Source organism: Neoarius graeffei, chromosome 12 (genome assembly GCF_027579695.1).
Source record: "Neoarius graeffei isolate fNeoGra1 chromosome 12, fNeoGra1.pri, whole genome shotgun sequence".
NCBI lineage: Eukaryota > Metazoa > Chordata > Actinopteri > Siluriformes > Ariidae > Neoarius > Neoarius graeffei.
This window is the reverse complement of record NC_083580.1, coordinates 27,057,831-27,079,465: the sequence shown is the minus strand read 5'-3', so window position 1 is coordinate 27,079,465 and position 21,635 is coordinate 27,057,831. Positions and strand designations below refer to the sequence as shown.

The 21,635-nt window shown below is 44.1% G+C and overlaps 1 protein-coding gene across 1 annotated transcript in view; it reads left to right on the top strand.

Annotated features, from left to right (window-relative positions):
- olfm1b (olfactomedin 1b) overlaps nucleotides 1-21,635 on the top strand; it is a 255,548-nt gene that overhangs the window by 149,985 nt on the left and 83,928 nt on the right. The window contains exons 2-3 of the mRNA XM_060934849.1: nucleotides 7,730-7,879; nucleotides 13,392-13,547. Of these exons, the coding sequence (XP_060790832.1) occupies nucleotides 7,730-7,879; nucleotides 13,392-13,547 (306 nt within the window). The remainder of the gene's footprint in view (nucleotides 1-7,729; nucleotides 7,880-13,391; nucleotides 13,548-21,635) is intronic.

Sequence of the window (21,635 nt, the reverse complement as noted above, 5' to 3'; positions counted from 1 at the left end):
GGGTTTAAGTAGTGTCTTAATTAGTCTCTGATATGGAAAAGGTACACCTCTAGAATTCCGGAGAGGTGGGGCACTGTGGTGTTTGGGAATTGTAGTCTGGAGCAGCCATGTTTGTCGCTCTGAACCTAGACTTTCTGCCCTGTTACTGAAAGATGCCCCTTCCAAAGTGGGAGTGGAATTTTTTTCTGGGACATTCTTTTCCCCTGGGTGCTGGTTTGTCTGGGTGTGTGGCATGGAATTCTTGCGCAAGTAGTGGATCCAGCATGTCCCTGGCATTGACCCAGCTGTGCTCCTCCAGGCTGTAGTCCTCCCAATCCACCAAGTACTCTAACTGGCCCTGCCTACACTGGGAGTTAAGGATTTTGTGGACCTGGTATATGGAATCCCCTTCTATTTCCACTGGAGTGGGAGGTTCATTGTTGGGAGTACCATCTGCCGGGGTCCTGGAATTGCTGGCTTGAGACATGATGCATGGAAAGCTGAGGACATGCAGGAGTGAGGGGGTAGTTCCAACCTGTAGGAGACTCGTTGATGCAGTGTAGGATCTTGAATGGGCCTATATATCTGGCTTGGAGCTTGCAACAAGTGTTGAGACTTTGGAGGTTCTTGGTGGATAACCATACTTGATCTCCTGGTGCGTAAGTGGGTGTTTTCCGTCTGTGCTTGTCCATGTATTGTTTGTACTTAGTGGCCACCTGTTCTAACCATTGGTGCACACCCTCCCACACCTGTTCACTCCTCTGGAACCAAGAGTCCATTGCTGGGATTTGGGAGGGTGAATCATCCCAAGGAAACAAAGGTGGTTGGTAACCAAGGACACGTTGGAAGGTGGTTAACTGTGTGGCCAAATGCCTTAAGGAATTCTGGGCGTATTCGGCCCAGGGAAGGAATTACGCCCAATCTCTTGGGTTCTCCATACAATAAACCCTGAGGAAGCACCCGATCTCCTGGTTAGCATGTTCCACTTGGCCATTGGCCTGAGGGCGTTGCCCAGATGTTAGGCTGACCGAGACCCCCAGCTTGTCCATGAACTTTGTCCAAACTCTAGAGATGAATTGAGAGTCTCTGTTGCTAACGATGTCCTCTGGGGGGGCCAGTCACAGAACACGTGTAAACAGGAGTCCTGCAGTCTTGAAGACAGTGAATAGACCTGGCAGGGGAATGAGTTTCAGTTCTTTTGAGAATCAAACTATGATGACCAGGATGACAGTATTACCTTGGGACTTGGAGAAATTGGTGATAAAGTCGATGGCTAGATGGGACCAGGGTCTCTCTGGTATGGGTAGTGGGCACAGCTTGCCTGATGGGGGAGTCTGGGGTACCTTGGCCTGGACACAGGTTGAGCAGGAGGACACATTCATTTATTTCTGACATGTTTTCCCACCAGTACTTGTTCTTGAGCAGTTGGTATGTGCACTGACTGCTGGGGTGTCCTGCAGCTGGAGAAGCATATGCTCAGCTGATTAGCTTGCCTCAGAGTTGCATTGGAACATACATAAGACCTGGGGGATGTGTCAGGGTGTTGGGTATTTGGGGCCTGGCTTATCTCTTTATCCACTTCCCATGTAACACCCTGAATAAAGCATCCCAGTGGTAGAATCAGAGTGGGTTCGGTAGTTGGGCTGGCAATGTTGTGGATGCAAGACAGTGCATCTGCCTTGGTGTTCTTGGAGCCGGGTTGGAAAGAGATCATGAACTTGAAGCATGGGAAGAACAGGGCCCACCTATCCTCATGAGGATTTAATCTTTTGGTGGTTTTCAAGTACTCCAGGTTCTTATGGTCAGTGAGAATGGCGAACAGGTGTTTAGCTCCTTCTAGCCAGTGCCTCTACTCTTCCAAGGCTAACTTGATGGCAAAGAGTTCCTGATTACCAATGTCAATTCCGTTCTGTGGAGGTCAGTTTCTTTGAAAATAAGGTAACGGGATGTCTTTCACCTGTGCATACAGGGTACTTCATACCCTGGTCTCAGATGCACCAATCTCTACCATGAATGGAATGCTGGGGTTTGGATGTTGCAAAATGGGAGCTGAAGTGAATGTGGTCTTGAGACTCGGTGACGCTATGGAACTGAAGTTTCAAATGAATCTATGATATAAAAGTTAGCAAAGCCCAGAAAACATTGTAGTTCCTTGATATTTGTGGGAGTAGGCCAGGAGGTGACTGCAGACACCTTGGTACTATCCATACTGATGCCTTTTGTACTGATATATCCAGGAAAGGAAATCTGATGCACATGGAAATCACATTTTTCTGCTTTCACTTACAAGTGATTTTCGAGCAGCTGGTTGAACACGGTCCTGACATGTACTTGATGGGAGTCCTGATCAGGAGAGTACAACCCCGATTCTAAAAAAGTTGGGACAAAGTACAAATTGTAAATAAAAACAGAATGCAATAATTTACAAATCTCAAAAACTGATATTGTATTCACTATATAACATAGACAACATATCAAATGTCGAAAGTGAGACATTTTAAAATTTCATGCCAAATATTGGCTCATTTGAAATTTCATGACAGCAACACATCTCAAAAAAGTTGGGATGGGGCAATAAGAGGCTGGAAAAGTTAAAGGTACAAAAAAGGAACAGCTGGAGGACCAAATTGCAACTCATTAGGTCAATTGGCAATAGGTCATTAACATGACTGGGTATAAAAAGAGCATCTTGGAGTGGCAGCGGCTCTCAGAAGTAAAGATGGGAAGAGGCTCACCAATCCCCCTAATTCTGTGCCGACGAATAGTGGAGCAGTATCAGAAAGGAGTTTGACTGTGTAAAATTGCAAAGAGTTTGAACATATTATCTACAGTGCATAATATCAAAAGATTCAGAGAATCTGGAAGAATCTCTGTGTGTAAGGGTCAAGGCTGGAAAACCATACTGGGTGCCCATGATCTTCGGGCCTTTAGACGGCACTGCATCACATACTGGCATGCTTCTGTATTGGAAATCACAAAATGGGCTCAGGAATATTTCCAGAGAACATTATCTGTGAACATAATTCACCGTGCCATCCGCCGTTGCCAGCTAAAACTCTATAATTCAAAGAAGAAGCCATATGTAAACATGATCCAGAAGCGCAGATGTCTTCTCTGGGCCAAGGCTCATTTAAAATGGACTGTGGCAAAGTGGAAAACTGTTCTGTGGTCAGACGAATCAAAATTTGAAGTTCTTTATGGAAATCAGGGATGCCATGTCATTCGGACTAAAGAGGAGAAGGACGACCCAAGTTGTTATCAGTGCTCAGTTCAGAAGCCTGCATCTCTGATGGTATGGGGTTGCATTAGTGCGTGTGGCATGGGCAGCTTACACATCAGGAAAGACACCATCAATGCTGAAAGGTATATCCAGGTTCTAGAGCAACATATGCTCCCATCCAGACGACGTCTGTTTCAGGGAAGACCTTGCATTTTCCAACATGACAATGCCAAACCACATACTGGATTAATTACAGCATCATGGCTGCGTAGAAAAAGGGTCCGGGTACTGAACTGGCCAGCCTGCAGTCCAGATCTTTCACCCATAGAAAACATTTGGCGCATCATAAAACGGAAGATACGACAAAAAAAACCTAAGACAGTTGAGCAACTAGAATCCTACATTAGACAAGAATGGGTTAACATTCCTATCCCTAAACTTGAGCAACTTGTCTCCTCAGTCCCCAGACGTTTACAGACTGTTGTAAAGAGAAAAGGGGATGTCTCACAGTGGTAAACATGGCCTTGTCCCAACTTTTTTTGAGATGTGTTGTTGTCATGAAATTTAAAATCACCTAATTTTTCTCTTTAAATGATACATTTTCTCAGTTTAAACATTTGATATGTCATCTATGTTCTATTCTGAATAAAATGTGGAAGTTTCAAAATTCCACATCATTGCATTCTGTTTTAATTTACAATTTGTACTTTGTCCCACCTTTTTTGGAATCGGGGTAGTAGATCAGGATATCATGAATGTAGGCAATGATGTACTTCCCCAGCATGTCTCGTAGAACATCATTGATGAAGCACTGGATTACATTTGGCATGCAAGACAGGCCATAAGGCATGACTCAGTACTCAAAATGACCTGAAGTGGTGCTAAAGGCAGTCTTCCATTCACCCCCTTTATGGATCCTGATGAGATTATATGCATTGTGGAGGTCAAGTTTGGTGAACACCCTAGCAGATCTGAGTTGCTCAAGAGCAGATGGCACAAGTGGGTATGGGTACTTGACAATGATTTGGTTTAGGTCACAGTAAGCAATGCATGGGCAGAGACCTTCCCCTTTCTTCTCCACAAAGAAGCAGCTCACGGATGCTGGAGAGGTGGAAGGACAAATGTACTCCTGTTGTAAGGCCTCTTGCATGTATTCCTCCATCACAACCTGCTTGGCAACAGAGAGGGGGTAGATGCGATTGTGTGGCAGCGAGGTGCCAGGGAGGTCAGTGGTGCAGTCATAAGGTCAGGGTGATGGAAGGCCACTGGCTTTACCTTTGCTGAAGACTTCACTCAGGTTGTGATAACATGCAGGGATATGTTCTATGCCTTCTGGTGCCGGATTTTCAATGGATGTAGATGCCACAGAGATGTGTGGGAGCTGGAGGCATTGTCGGAAACAAGGAGACCATTGCAGGATCTTTGTTTTGCCACAATATCAAGGGATCATAGGTTTGAAGCCAGGGAAAGCCAAGAATTAAAGCATGATGGTCCATGCAAGGGACGAATAGGGCAAATACTTTCAATGTGATGAGCACTGACCTGAATGTTCAGAGGAAGCATATGCAAGGCGATCAGCCCCTTTCCGATGGGACTGCCATCTATGGCCTGTAGCCTCACTGGGTGTTGGAGCTCCTCGGTGGGCAGGTTGATCCTTTGGACGGTTTGGAGGCTGATGAAGTTACTTTCCGCCCCTGAGTCTATGAGTGCAGAAAGGACATGAGTCGAGTCTGGTAGTTTCAGTAGCATGTAGACTTTGAGTGAATGCGTGGAAATAACTTTACAACTCACCGGACTGACGGAACTGGCTTCAGTCTGATGGTCCCTCTCTCGTCGAGGTGTGGGTGGTTGGACAGGACAGGTGACCAGCAGTTGACCCTGTTCTCCACAGTAACAATCCCTCATGATGTCTCCTCTCTCTTTTTGAGTGTGAAGTGCAGGCATGGGAGATCTCCATCGGTGTGGAGGTTTGTGGGGGCAGAGAGATAGCTGGAGTATGTCGAATCGAGGGATGGTTCTGCAGCAGGTGATCCAACTTGATGGCTAGGTCAGTTAGAGAGTCTAATGTGAGTTGTTCATTGCGACATGCCAGTTCAGTCAGTATTTCTGAATTTAAATGTTGCTGGAATGCTGCTTTCAATGCAGGTTCATTCCAGCCACTTCCAGCTGCAAGCGTGCAAAGTTCTAGGGCATATTCAGCGACTCTCCTTTCTCCCTTTCAGATGGTCAATAATTTTTCTGCAATCTCTATTCCTTCCAGCTGATGGTCAAAGACTTGGTTAAACATCTCCACAAAACAATCATAAGATGATGTATGCTCACCGCCTCATTCCCAGATGGCACGCACCCATTTCATGGCCTTAGTGGTGGGGAGGTTAATGAACTGAGCCACTTTCTGCTTTTCTGTGGTGCCGGTGAGGGTGGAGAAGTACAGTGAGCACTGACGAAGGAAGCCCTTGCATTCTCAAATTTCTCCAAAATATTTCTCCAGTCAAGGGACCATGACAGCAGTCATGGAAGAAGTGGGGTGTTTCAGGAGGGCCTGCGAGACAATAGCAGTTAATTGAGACGTTTGAGTGTTAAGCTCACTCAACATTTGTTGATGTTCTCCTAATAAATGCCCCTGTGCATTGAGAGCTGTTTGCTTCACCACCTCTGTTGCATCCATTGTTGAGGCAAAGTATCTTGCATTGGTTCCCAATCAAATTTCGTATTGATTATAAAGTACTACTATTGACCTTTAAAGCACTGAATGGTTTCACACCACAGTACCTGAGTGAACTTCTGCTCCTTTATGACCCGCCACGCCTACTTAGATCAAAAGGTGCAGGCTATCTGCTGGTACCTCATATAGTGAAGGCTACATCAGGGGGCAGAGCCTTTTCTTACAAAGCCCCACAGTTATGGAACAGCCTTCCAAGTAGTGTTTGGGAATCAGACACAGTCTCTGCATTTAAGTCTAGGCTGAAAACATATCTGTTTAGTCAAGCCTTTTGTTAATGGTGTTTATGAGGTAAAGGTGTAGATCTGGAGGGTCCTCAGACATAGTGTTTTGGTAAACTGGGATGTCTGGATGCTGTCAGTCCCCACTCACTTGCTCACTCGAGTTTGTTGACGGTGTAGTGGGTGTCTGCTTTATGTCCCGGGGCTCCCTCATGCCTGTGTTACCTTCTGGCTCTCCCCTTTTAGTTATGCTGTCACAGTTAGTTGCCGGAATCCCTGCTTGTACTCAGTGCAATATGTATACTGTTCCTACTTATTCAGGTGGCATTGGGCATACCTAACAACCTGTGTTTTATCCCCCCCCCAATCTGTCCCTCTGAGTTACATGTTGGTCCTGGGATCGAGATGCTGACCTCTTCTGCTCCTCGGACCTGCTTGATTCATCCTGGTGCCCTGTGTCTGGTTGGAGTCTCATCGCATCGCTCCTGTGGAGGATGGCCCCATGAGGACAGTTGAAAGTCACAATTGGAAGACGCTCTGGACTCTTACAGTAGTGCTTTTATGGCTAGGGCTACAGTTGACTCGCTAACTTTAGGACTGCAGTTGTCATGAACAGTTTTGCACTCAAGTTTCCATCAATGAAGAGTTTATAACATCAACGAAACTGACTTCATGTTAAAACTGTTAATGTTATAGTCATGCTGTCTGTTGTTGACCAAATGAGGATGGGTTCCCTTTTGAGTCTGGTTCCTCTTGAGGTTTCTTCCTCATGTTGTCTGAGGGAGTTTTTCCTTGCCACCGTTGCCACAGGCTTGCTCATTGGGGATAGATTAGGGATAAAATTAGCTCATGTTTTAAGTCGTTCAAATTCTGTAAAGCTGCTTTGTGACAATGTTTATTGTTAAAAGCGCTTTACAAATAGACTTGACTTGAGAGTGCAGGCACTTATGGATGCGGGCACAGGGGATAGTGGGTGTGTCACAAACAGGTGTTCAGGTCCAAATCTCCAAGTGTTAAATGAAGTCAGGGTTAAGCATGGGTCAGGTGATTTGGCAAACAGGATATCAAATGGCAGACGAGTAGACAAGTAGGTAAATAAACGTAAGTGAGAGTCAAAAGCACTAAGAGTCAAGCAGAGTCAAGATAAGGCTTGGTATAATCAGGTTCAGAGAGACAGAACGATACTTTACATGGAGGTGAGGTGAGTGTTGGGTTTAGGTAGTGTCTTAATTAGTCTCTGATATGGAACAGGTGCACCTCTAGAATTCTAGAGAGGCAGGGCTCTGTGGTGTTTGGGAATTGTAGTCTGGAGTGGACATGATTGAATGCCACTCCAAACCTAGATTTTCTGCATTGTTACTGATGAATGGCTGTGGCAACACAAACTGTTTTCCAGATTCTCTTTAGAACTTATCTAAAGTGAAGAGAGCAGTCCACATGTGCAGAACACAAAAATATAAAGGAGCTTGAAAATTCTAGATGGGGAAATGGTTACTGTTCCTTGAATCTTGTTAGACATTTCAGAAACATTATATGCTAACTCTGTTATAACCTCCCCAACCCCACCCCCTTTACCCACTCTCTCAGGTTTTGCCTTCTAACCTGGATGAAACATGGCAGGTGTATAGCTCAGCTCAGGACACTGAGGGAAGATGTGTGTGTACCATTGTTGCTCCCCAGCATACCATGTGCTCCAGAGATGCACGCACCAAGCAACTCCGACAGCTCCTGGAGAAGGTAATTGTCACATTACATTACATTACAGGCATTTAGCAGACACTTTTATCCAGAGCGATGCACAATAGAACCTTGACATAACTACAGCAGTGGGCAGCCCAGGGAGCAGTTAAGTGTTAGGTGGCTTGCTCAAGGGCACTTCAGCCCTGGTCCAGGGAATTGAACTGGCAAACTTTTGGTCCCAAAGCTTCTTTAACTTTTAGGCTATGGCTTCCACATCATCTGCACTGCAGCAACTGTCTCAGCCAGTGGCCTTGACCCATTGTAGTAATGTTATAGGCACAATTATCAGGTTATAAAAATGTCCTAGGTAACTATGGCCTTGGGAGAAACAAGACACTTTTATGGCTCCCAGTGGTGTGTGAGATCATAGCACTAAAGTTTCCGGTTGAGAGTACGTCATGCGCATTCTGGCTGCCGTTTCTCACCAGAGCTTTTTTTTTTAATTCTAATTTTTTTTCTTTTTTCTGTGTTTTGATGTTTGAGTGTTTTAGTCCGCCGGTTGTGGTGTAGCTCCGGACCTAGTTTTGGGCGTTGGTTCCCTCCAAGCCTTGGTTCATCGTGGGTGATGCCTGTGCTCCCAGTTAAGGACTGCAGTGAGCTCATTGCTCATTTTAACATCGTGGTTGTCCAGCACTCTGTGCTTTAATGCTTGGCGTGATGTTCCGAGCGATGTTGCTTGGTGGCATCGTAGCGGCTGTGCAGGCAGTTTGGGACATACGAGCGCTCTGCATGGCGGTGCTTCTGTGCTCACTTTGTGGATCCATGGTGTGGTGTTCGAGCAACGTTGCTGGCGGCGTCATGGTGGCTGTACTGGAGATGTGGGACTTGGTTTCATGCACCTTTTGGTGGGACTGTGGCTGCTACACCACTAGAATGATATCCTGACCTCTATTTCGTGGACTTTTTTTCTTTTCTGCCTATTATTGTAAAGCGACCTTGGGTTTTGAGAAAGGCGCTATATAAATTGAACATATTATTATTATTATTATTATTATTATTATTATTATTATTGTCTCATCTCATCTTCATCCACTTATCCGGGGCCGGGTCGCGGAGGCAGCAGTCTGAGCATGGAAGCCCAAACTTCCCTTTCCCCAGACACCTCAGCCAGCTGTTCGGGAAGAACACCGAGGCCTTCCCAGGCCAGCCGAGACATATAGTCCCTCCAGCGTGTCCTGGGTCTTCCCCGGGGCCTCCTCCCGGGGGGACATGCCTGGAACACCTCCCCAGGGAGACGTCCAGGAGGCATCCAAAAGAGATGCCTGAGCCACCTCAGCTGATTCCTCTCGATGTGGAGGAGCAGCGGCTCTACTCCGAGCTCCTCCCGAGTGACCTGTGCTTCTCACCCTCTCTCTAAGGGAGCGCCCAGCCACCCTGCAAAGGAAACTCATTTCGGCCGCTTGTATCCGCGATCTTGTTCTTTCGGTCATTACCCAAAGCTCATGACCATAGGTGAGAGTCGGAATGTAGATCGACCGGATGATGACGGACTGGTAAAGCGACCGCATCACTGCAGAGGCTGCACTGATCCGCCTGTCGACCTCATGCTCTCTATCCTTCCCTCACTCGTGAACAAGATCCCAAGATACTTAAACTCCTCCACTTGAGGCAGGATTTCTCCACCAACCTGGAGAGGGCAAGCCACCCTTATCCGGTTGAGAACCATGGCCTCGGACTTGGAGGTGCTGATTCTCATCCCAGCCACTTCACACTCGGCTGCAAAATGCCCCAGTGCATGCTGAAGGTCCTGGTTTGAAGAAGCCAACAGGACAACATCATCCGCAAAAAGCAGAGATGAAATCCTGTGGTTCCCAAACAGGATTCCTTCCGGCCCCTGGCTGCGCCTAGAAATTCTGTCCATAAAAATTATGAACAGAACCGGTGACAAAGGGCAGCCCTGCCAGAGTCCAACATGCACTGGGAACAGGTCTGACTTACTGCCGGCAATGCGAACCAGACTCCTGCTCCGTTCGTACAGGGACTGGACAGCCCTTAGCAAAGAGCCCCGAACCCCATACTCCCGAAGCACCCCCCACAGAATACCATGAGGGACACGGTCGAATGCCTTCTCCAGATCCACAAAGCACATGTGGACTGGTTGGGCAAACTCCCATGAACCCTCGAGCACCCTATGAAGGGTATAGAGCTGGTCCAGTGTTCCGCGACCAGGACGAAAACCGCATTGTTCCTCCTGGATCTGAGGTTCGACTATTGGTTGAATTCTCCTCTCCAGTACCCTGGAGTAAACCTTCCCTGGGAGGCTGAGAAGTGTGATTCCCCTATAATTGGAGCACACTCTCCGGTCCCCTTTCTTAAAAAGAGGGACCACCACCCCAGTCTGCCACTCCAGAGGTACTGTCCCCGACCGCCACGCGATGTTGCAGAGGCATGTCAGCTAAGACAGCCCTACAACATCCAGAGACTTGAGATACTCAGGGCAGATCTCATCCACCCCCGGTGCCTTGCCACCGAGGAGCTTGCAAACCACCTCAGTGACTTCGGCTTGGGTAATGGACGAGTCCACCTCTGAGTCATCAGCCTCCGTCTCCTCTATGGAAGACATGATGTTGGGATTGAGATCATCAAAGTATTCCTTCCACCGCCCGACAATGTCCCCAGTCAAGGTCAACAGCTCCCCACCCGCACTGTAAACAGTGTTGGCAGAGTACTGCTTCCCCCTCCTGAGGCGCCGGACGGTTTGCCGGAATTTCTTTGAGGCCGACCGATAGTCCTTCTCCATGGCCTCCCCGAACTCCTCCCAGTTCCGAGTTTTTGCCTCTGCAACTGCCCGAGCTGCGGCACGCCTGGCCTGCCGATACCCGTCAGCTGCCTCAGGAGTCCCGGAGGTCAACATGGCCCGATAGGGCTCCTTCAGCTTGACGGCATCCCTTACTTCTGGTGTCCACCACCGAGTTTGGGGATTGCCGCCACGACAGGCACCGGAGACCTTGCGGCCACAGCCCCGAACAGCTGCGTCTACAATGGAGGTAGAGAACATGCTCCACTCAGACTCAATGTCCCCTGCCTCCCTCAGAAGCTGGGAGAAGCTCTCCCAGAGGTGAGAGTTAAAGACCTCCCCAACAGAGTGCTTGGCCAGACGTTCCCAGCAGACCCTCACCATACGTTTGGGCCTGCCAGGTCTGTCCGGCTTCCTCCTCCGCCAGCGGATCCAACTCACCAACAGGTGGTGATCAGTTGACAGCTCAGCCCCTCTCTTCACCCGAGTGTCCAAGACATAGGGCCGGAGATCAGATGAAATGACAACAAAGTCTATCATCGACTTCTGACCTAAGGTGTCCTGGTGCCACATGCACTTATGGACACCCCTATGCTCGAACCTGGTGTTCGTTATGGACAAACTGTGACTAGCACAGAAGTCCAATAACAAAACACCACTCGGGTTCAGATCGGGGAAGTCGTTCCTCCCAACCACGCCCCTCCAGGTGCCACTGTCGTCGCCCACGTGAGCATTGAAGTCCCCCAGTAGAACAGTGGAGTCCCCAGTCTGAGCACCTCTCAGTACCTCTCCCAGGGACTCCAAGAAGGCCGGATACTCTATACTGCTATTCAGCCCGTAAGCACAAACAACAGCAAGAGCCCTCTCCCCAATCCGAAGGCGCAGAGAGGCGACCCTCTTGTTCACTGGGGTAAACTCCAACACATGGCGGCTGAGCTGGGGAGCTATAAGCAAGCCCACACCAGCCCACCGCCGCTCACCATGGGCGACTCCAGAGAAGTGGAGAGTCCAGCCCCTCTCAAAGAGCTGGGTTCCAGAGCTCAAGCTGTGCATGGAGGTGAGCCCGATTATCTCTAGCCGGTACCTCTCAACCTCCCGCACAAGCTCAGGCTCTTTTCCCCCCAACGAAGTGACATTCCATGTCCCAACAGCTAGCCGCTGTGTTCGGGGATCAGGTCATCGAAGCCCCTGCCTTCGACTGCCGCCCAATCCACACTGCACCGGCCCCCTACTGCTACCTCTGTGGGTGGTGAACCCACAGGAGGTCGGGCCCACATCACCGCTTCAGGCTGAGCCTGGCCGGGCCCCGTGAACAAAGGCCCGGCCTTCAAGCGCTCGCATACAAGCCCCAACCCCGGGCCTGGCTCCAGGGTGGGGCCCCGGCTGCGCCATACCAGGCAACATCATGGTCCTTGATCGATTCTCCATATGGGTTTTGGTGAATTGCTCTTGGTCTGGCCTGTCACCTAGGACCTGTCTGCCTTGGGAGACCCTAACAGGGGCGTAATGCCCCCGACAGCATGGCTCCTAGGATCATTCAAGCACACAAACCCCTCCACCACAATAAGGTGGCAGTTCTAGGAGGGGTATTATTATTATTATTATTATTATTAATAAAATTAATAATAATAATAATAATAATAATAATGCACACATACAGTACACACACACAGCTTTTATGGAAATAGAATCATACTCATGACCTAATGAGATCCCTTAAAATTGCATCAACCTTCACTCATGAAAACAAGATATAATGATAATGCAACCATAGACAGACAGAGAGCAACTATGATTCTATTTCCATAAAAGCTGAATATATGTACAGTATATTAAGGTTTGATGATTTTAACATTTGATGGGTAGCATGGCAGTATTGATATAAAGTACAAAACTATAACATTTACTTTTTATTAAAAATATAATCTATTATAGCCCTGTGATGACCTGGCGACTTGTCCAGGGTGTACCCCGCCTTTCGCCCGTAGTCAGCTGGGATAGGCTCCAGCTTGCCTGCGACCCTGTAGAAGGATAAAGCGGCTAGAGATGATGAGATGAGATGAGATAATCTATTATATTATAAACATCTCCATTTTAACTGCTCTATATTAATAGTATGCTTAGTGCTGTTCCAAGAAAAAAAGTAAATATTGTAAGCTAAAATGAACTTGGCCCTGAAATGTTTCTGCAAAATACTCAATTATTTCATTTGTTCAGAAAGCTTATGTCCATCCAAATCTCTGCATGTCTGTGTTCATATTTAAAATCTCTTTTTTTGCATCAAATCCATAAATCTGTCCTCAGAAATCATAGGGCTGTATTATTATATAGGATATATTATTCCCTGACACTTTTTTGTGTGTGTGTGTGTGTGTGTGTGTGGTATGTGTGTGAGGTGGCGCGGTGGTGTGGTTAGCACTGTCGCCTCACAGCAAGAAGGTCCTGGGTTCGAGCCCAACGGCCAACGAGGGCCTTTCTGTGTGGAGTTTGCATGCTCTCCCCGTGTCTGTGTGAGTTTCCTCCGGGTGCTTCGGTTTCCCCCACAGTCCAAAGGCATGCAGGTTAGGCTAATTGGTGGCTCTAAATTGACCGTAGGTGTGAATGGTTGTTTGTGTCTGTGTTGGCCCTGCGATGACCTGGCGACTTGTCCAGGGTGTACCCCGCCTCTCGCCCATTGTCAGCTGGGATAGGCTCCAGCTTGCCTGCTACCCTGTAGAACAGGATAAGCGGCTACAGATAATGGATGGATGGTATGTGTGTGCACGCACACAGGTGCAGAACATGACCAAGTTAATCCAGGTGCTGGATCAGCGGATACAGAAGGATTTACAGTACGTGGTCAGAATGGAGGACCAGCTCAGAGGCTTGGAAACCAAATTCCGACAAGTGGAAGAAACTCACAAACAAAACCTCGCCAAGCAATACAAGGTACGCCACAACACACACATTCAAAGAAAGAAAATTTCCAAATGCATTAGCATATTATATATTTTTGATAATGTACATGGCATACATGGAGAAACACAAGAAGCACAACGTATTTTAGAGAAACTGACCCTTTGCTTTAGCAAGGCAAGGCAAGGCAAGTTTATTTATATAGCACATTTCATACACAATGGCAGTTCAATGTGCTTTACAGAAGTAAAAACAAAACAGTAAACAATAGAGAATAAAATTACATAAAATAATTTTATTTTTATTCTAATATATAATATTAAAAGAATTAAACAATTAATTAAAAGAAAATAATAAGAATTAAACAATAGTAGAAATAAAATAATAAAATGAAGTAGTAGTTCAAATAGGAGGAGAAAAAGAAAAAAAACAGCAGAATAAAATAGAATAAAGTTAAAGTAAATTTGAAACATGCAGAGAAAGTAAAAATTATAAAAAATGTAAAGAAGACAATATTAATTATTTAACAGAAAGCATCTGAAAACAGCTTGGTCTTTAACCTAGATTTGAAGCTGCCAACAGCAGGAGCATTTTTAATGTCCTCTGGCAGTTGGTTCCATAGCTGTACTGCATAGTAGCTAAAAGCTGCTTCACCATACTTTGTTTTAACAACTGGTTTTAATAGTAAATTTTTCTGTTTCGATCTGGTAGATCTGATTGGGTTAGGCCGCTGCAACATATCAGAGAGGTAATTGGGCCCTGTACCATTTAGAGATTTGTACACCAGCAGCAATGTTTTAAAGTCAATTCTGTAGCTTACTGAAAGCCAGTGAAGGGACCTTAGAATTGGAGTAATGTGCTCTGTTCTTTTTGTTCGTGTGAGAACCCTAGCCGCTGCATTTTGACCCAGCTGAAGTCGTTTGATGGTCTTTTTTGGCAGGCCTGTGAAAAGGCCATTGCAGTAATCAACCTTACTAGAGATGAAGGCATGTATTAGTTTTTCCAGATCATTTTTTCACATAAGTCCTCTTAGTTTGGAAATGTTTTTTAGGTGATAAAATGCCGTTTTAGTGATTGCTTTCATGTGACTGTCAAAGTTTAGCTCGCTGTCAATGAAAACACCAAGATTTTTAACCATTTCTTTAGTTTTAATCCCTTTTGTGTCAAGAATAGTGGTAATCCTGAGTCTTTCATCTTTTTTTCCAAATAGAATTACTTCTGTTTTATCTGTGTTCAGCTGAAGAAAATTTTGTGACATCCAGCTGTTGATTTGATCGATACACTGGTAGAGACATTCAAGGGGGGCATAATCATTAGGTGATAGAGCAAAATAAATTTGGGTGTCATCTGCATAGCAGTGATACAAAATTGAATTGTTATTGATAATTTGCCCAAGTGGGAGCATATAAAGGTTGAAAAGTAATGGTCCAAGAATCGACCCCTGGGGGACACCACAGGTCAAGGACATTGACGTTGAGGAACAATTTCCGATGGTAACAAAGAAGCTTCTATCTTTTAAGTATGAATTTAACCAATTGATAACTTTACCAGTCAATCCAACCCAGTGTTCAAGTCGATATAGCAGTATGTTGTGATCAACAGTATCAAAAGGTGCACTGAGGTCCAGTAATACCAGGACCGATGTTTTGCCTGCATCAGTATTAAGACGTATGTCATTTATAACTTTAATCAGCGCTGTTTCAGTGCTATGATTGGCACGAAATCCTGACTGAAAATTATCAAAACGGCTGTTTGATATCAAGAAGGCAGTTAATTGCTTGAAGACAAGTTTTTCAAGGATTTTCCCGATGAATGGTAAATTTGATATTGGCCTGTAGTTATTTAATACTGAAGGATCCAGATTATTTTTTTTAAGTATGGGCTTTACAACGGCTTTTTTTAGGGACACAGGAACAACGCCAGTCTCCAGGGATGTATTTATAATTTGAAGCACATCTGTAATTATAAGATGAAGAACAGACTTAAAAAAGTTGGTGGGCAGAATGTCCAATTCAGATGTTGAGGAACTGAGATTTTGTACAGTTTTTTCAAGAGTCTCATAATCAATTAAACAAAATTCTGACATTGTGTTGAAGTTATCTATCTGTGTCATTGGTGATTGCAGTTTTTCAAATTTTTGCAACTGAGATATATTATGAGGAATATTCTGCCGTATTTTATCAATTTTACCTTTGAAAAAGGATGCAAACTCATTGCATTTATTAACTGAGAGAAGTTCAGGTGCTAATTGTGGTGGGGGATTAGTTAGCTTCTCTACTGTTGAAAATAGCACACGGGCATTGTTCATGTTCCTGCTGATGATGATGGAGAAGAAAGACTGTCTTGCTTTACGAATTTCATCTCATTCTCATCTCATTATCTCTAGCCGCTTTATCCTTCTACAGGGTCGCAGGCAAGCTGGAGCCTATCCCAGCTGACTACGGGCGAAAGGCGGGGTACACCCTGGCCAAGTCGCCAGGTCATCACAGGGCTGACACATAGACACAGACAACCATTCACACTCACATTCACACCTACGGTCAATTTAGAGTCACCAGTTAACCTAACCTGCATGTCTTTGGACTGTGGGGGAAACCGGAGCACCCGGAGGAAACCCACGCGGACATGGGGAGAACATGCAAACTCCACACAGAAAGGCCCTCGCCGGCCACGGGGCTCGAACCCGGACCTTCTTGCTGTGAGGTGACAGCGCTAACCACTACACCACCGTGCCGCCGCTTTACGAATTTCATAATTATAATTACAAAGCATCTCTTTATGGATTTGATAATGGATGTGAAGTTTAGATTTGCGCCATCTTCTTTCAGTCTTTCTACATTCTCTCTTTAGCAGTTTAACAGCCGGCTACTGCTTCCATGGTGCTTTCTGCTTATCATTGACTCTTTTGATTTTGAATGGAGCAATATCATCCATAATTTGGGTCATATTTAAATTAAACATTTCCAGTAAAACATCTACAGAGTCTGACATTTTGGTTGAGTTCTGAGAGAGAGCTTGCTCAAAGAAAGCACGTGTTGTCTTTTATGACTCTCCTACCTATAGTCGTTGAGCTGTTCTGAATGTGAGGAGACATAGAAAGTGCTGGAGTGACGTGTAATGATCACACCACACATTTGGCACAATTACAACAGTTCACTTTGGATTTTTTTATACAAATGATGTGCAAATGTACAGACATGACATTGAGACGTATATGATTGGGCTGCAGAATTTGGTCTTAGTAAAATGTCATGAGACAGTGGGACAGTGAATAAACAGCATGCAGTTAATTTTTCCCATTATCAGTGTTTCCCACAGAAATTTTGGAGACTACGGGGGCAGCCCATGGGGGGGGGGCGTGTCCGGTTGAATTGCAGGGGTGCGCGGGGTTGTTTAGCCTACTAATACTACTAAACTAAGACTAACAAAGAACAAATTCGTTGGTATTGGTTATGCACCTTGTATTTTATTTTAGCATATTGCTACAGAGGGCAGTCCTACAAGAATATATTACAGATAGCAACCAAACCAAACCAAAAATCCTACAATACTTCACACCCTGAACTCCTACAAAAAGTCCTACAAAACAAGGACTTCTAGCTCTGCTGTATGTCAGAAGTGACCCTGACAAATGCCTGCCCTATTTACAAAGACCACACCCTGCACTTGTGCATTTGATTTTTCTTGGCTTTGAGAAAGAGTTCAAGTGCCCTTTCATAATTTATATCTTCTGGTTGTGGCCTGTTAATGGAAATCCTCAAGCAGGCGGCCACGTGCTCTCCTTGCAGTTTTGACCTAAAATGGCAAACAACTTGTTACTACCATGAGTCATGTGATTGTAGAGCTCACTCTGAAATATTTAATTAAGTGAAAGTGAGATTGAACTTAGGTGGGATTTGAGCATAAAAACAATGGGTAAGTGTAAGTTGAAATTCACATCATTGGTGAATCAAAAACGATCACCAATTGAGATTCACATCACATCAATCAAAAACGATCAAATTCGAGTTAAGAAGTTAATTTAATTAAGTAGGTAACTAACATTACATTCCCTTAATTATGTGGCCTAATAGCTTCACCTTTAGAAGGTAGCCTATTAGAAAAGGCTAAAAATAATTTAACGTCTTCCGTCTCACCAGTAACAAATCGCGTTAAGGCTACTAGCACTAATTCTCAAAAGTGGCATTGACGTTCGCTCTCTGTTAGAATAGACTACTTTTCCCTTTTAACATGTACATGCAGACCTAGATTAGTTTATCACTGCTGTCACTTCACATCTCCATCACTTGGATAGACTGCGCACATACAATGTCAAGCGGGAAGCACTTCGCCGGTGAATTTGGAAACGACCTGATCCTGGTAGGATGATAGTTAATTTGACGAATTAGATAACTATGTAGGGCTAACTAATATTGCCTCAAAATAACCTACTGTTGCCTTACAGAAAAGGTAGGTTTGCCAGTACGAAATGGACAAAGTAATTTTACTGAAACAATACACTTAACGTCATCCATCAATGCGCTCTCCATATGCCTATAAAGCACAATAGCGTAGCCTAAATGTCACCTCCTCAATCATGTCAAAGGCTACATAACGTTGTATAAACTTACCTTAACATGTAGATGCAGACAGGATGTAGCTTATCAGAGTTGTCTCCTCACGCTGTCTCAGATAGGCAACGCACGCAATGTCAGGCCGGGTGCCTCAGTGTCTCCGTGTGTGTGGGCGTGCGGGCGCGGACTGAGACTATAGCGGCCCAAATTAGACTATGGCGGGGCGCCATAGTCTCGTCAATGTGTGGGAAACACTGCATTATGCATGAGTAATATTACAGTACACACTCTGCTATGCAGTTGCAGGTTCCTCAACCATCGCATCTTTGTAGATTACAGTTTAAAATAAAGATCTCGCAGAGCTGATGTGGCTTGAAACACTTGTTAAAATGGTAGCTTAGATTCTTCGAAATAACACTTTAGAAATTGGTGTAAATTGCCAAAGAGCAGACCATTATTTTTCAATGACTGCTGTAAACAAATATTATGCTAAGGAAATCTGCTGGAGTAAATCAATAGTGGATGTCTATCGTAATTTAATGTACATAATTATTCTGTATTATTATTGTATTAGTTGATCTTAGAAATTCAATAAAAATGTCAAACAAGGAAATTATTAATTATTCACATTGTCAAAGTTAAAAGTAATGCATTCAGAGGTACTTAACACACAATACAACGTTATATGTTGTATTGTAATGTACTTAACATACAATACAATATATAACCGAATTTAATTCACATTTGTTCTGTAAAAGTGTCAGATATTGGTTGCCTAAGGTTTAAACTAACATCACTCTCAACACGGGAACATGCAGAAATATTAAAAACTCAGAGCACTGCATGCATACTTATTTGCACAGATTGCTATAACTAATATTGTGAGCATGTAACCTACATTTGATATGCATGTGTTGCATGCATAAGCGAATGCATGTGTACTTTTGTGTGCATAAGAATGTGTATTAGTTAGGTTAGAGTGTTAGTGGCCTATGCTCAGTTTGTTGTTTCTTGCTTGCAGGGCTAACTATAGACATGATAGGAGAGCCTGAGGCCAGAAGAGGCAGGTCTAACCCACGATTGGGCACAAATCACACCATTTGTCACAGTTCTTTTATTCCACTACACCAGGGGTTTTCAAAGTGTGGGAGAGTCAGCCCCCCTCAGAGAGCAACAACAGCGCCCCCTCACAATTTTTGTTGTTGCTATACTTAATGTTCCATTCGTATTTTTAAAAAAATGGTTGTTGTACACATTTTTATTTTTTTTCTTTTACACATTTTAAACATCTGTGCTTTTTAAAACATCTTTTTTTATACATTTTAAACATCTGTGCTTTTCTTTTTACAACATCTTGTTTTACACATTTTAAACATCTCATAGCATCGTTAGCTAGCACCTCTTGGCAGACAGCACACTGTGGCAGTGGAGCATCTTCAGATCCAGTCCATGAAAATCCAAACTTTAAATAATCGTGGTCATACTTCCTTCTTTTTTCAGTCCCCCCAGGATTTCGCGGGCCTTTTTTGTGATTGTTGCGGGCTAAAATGTCTGATGTTGCGGGGGGTTTTCCAAAAAATTGTGATGAAAGTTGCGGTGTTTTTTAGGTTTTTGTTGCGATTACATTGCGGGAAGAAGAGAAAGTTGCAAGAAATCGTTGCGATTTTCTCTTTTTGTGATTAAAATTGAGTGATATGTTAAATATTAAGTTATTACCAAAAAACTATTGATTAAAAAAAACAAAGACACAGAAATGGTCCTATAAACAACTTTACCAATATAAAAGATTACCAGGACTACAAAAATGCAGAAAAAATAGGCTTTACTTATCCAAATGCACCTGTTGGTTCAAAAGTTAAAGTGCATAGAACCTCACAGCACAACATGAAGTTACCTTAAAATATAATAATGCCTCAGCTTTCATGTAAGAAAAAAAAAACTATTAATACTAGTACTGTGTGCAGGCAGTCTCTCCTGAAGACTAAATTAAACAATAATTATAAACTAATAAAATAAATGGCTCAGTCTTCATTAGAAGAAAAAAAAACAATTTGAACAGAATCTCACAGTATGATGCTGAAGCTGCCTAAACAATGGAAAATAAAATACCATTTTGGCAAAAATGTTGGCATCCATTAATTTCTTGTATTAAGTAAAAAAAATAATGTAAAGTGCACACAGTCCTTCACTGTAAACATAACACACTTTCAGTAACAGAATTTAAGCCTATATAAACATTGTCTCGCACATGCAGTGTTGCCAGATACTGCTGACGTTTTCCAGTCCAAAATATGTTCAAAACCTGCCAAAATGCACTTGAAACTGCCCAATCTGGCAACACTGCGCGCATGCTGCTTCTCTTGAATGTATACACGGAAGTAAGGCGGAAGGTAGTTTGGCCTCATAATTGCTCTTCTACATTGTGTGCATAGATGTGTACTCACACATTCTCTTATGCATCACACCAAGACTCTAGATGCCTGAAACATACACAGAGAAGGGAGTTAAGGAGTAGGGTTAGATTGTGTTATCTTTCTTTCTTATTTATTTATTAAGCATGATACTATTTAAGTGCACTTTTTTTCCATGTATTTATTTAACCCCACCTTAGAGATTCCAGTACTGCTTAAACCTGCATTTCAATGATTTATAAGGTCTATTTCGTTTCAAATATCTACAGCTTGCTAACTATCAAGCAGACTATAAACAATGTCTCGCACATGCAGTGTTGCCAGATACTGCTGACGTTTTCCAGTCCAAAATATGTTCAAAACCCGCCAAAATGCACTTGAAACTGCCCAATCTGGCAACACTGCGCGCATGCTGCTTCTCTTGAATGTATACACGGAAGTAAGGCGGAAGGTAGTTTGTCGACGTCACCTCAAGACGACGCCAACGATTGGTCAAATTTGCGGGAAGGTTGCGGTGATTGGATATAATTGCAACACCGCCCTGAATTCGTGGGGATTGGTTGAATTTGCAAATTGCAACATCACGAAATCCTGGAGGGTCTGGTTTTTTTGCTTGGCCCAGACTCTGTCTCCTCATTCACTGTAGCTTTAGGTACTAAAAATTGATCCATATTGTCTCTGGCAAAGGCTAGCTGAAGTTCGCTAAATGTCCGCAATAGTAACTTATTCTGGTTTATGTTTCCTCACGCTGCGCCCCCCCTGAAGAACTCTGGCGCCCCCCAAGGGAGGCGCGCCCCACACTTTGAAAAGCCCTGCACTACACACTAATAATGCTAAGATAAGCCCCTCCTCATCATTACCAAACAAGTAATCAGATTCCTCTTTGCATGCACCTCTAAATCCCTTATTAGGTTTCATCTATGTAATTTATATCAAGCATAATCAATATTCTGGTTTATTTGTAGTGAAATTGCTATACATGGTCATAATTACAATTCTAATTGCTCACATTGATTTTCCTTTAGTTTATGCAATATATGTTTATTTCAATAATATTTAGAGGTAATGGGAGATGACTTCAAACCAATGTTCTGTGTAACATCAAATTGAGCATGTCTAGCTTTTGCTGTTGGAATACATGAAAATCAATAAAGTGC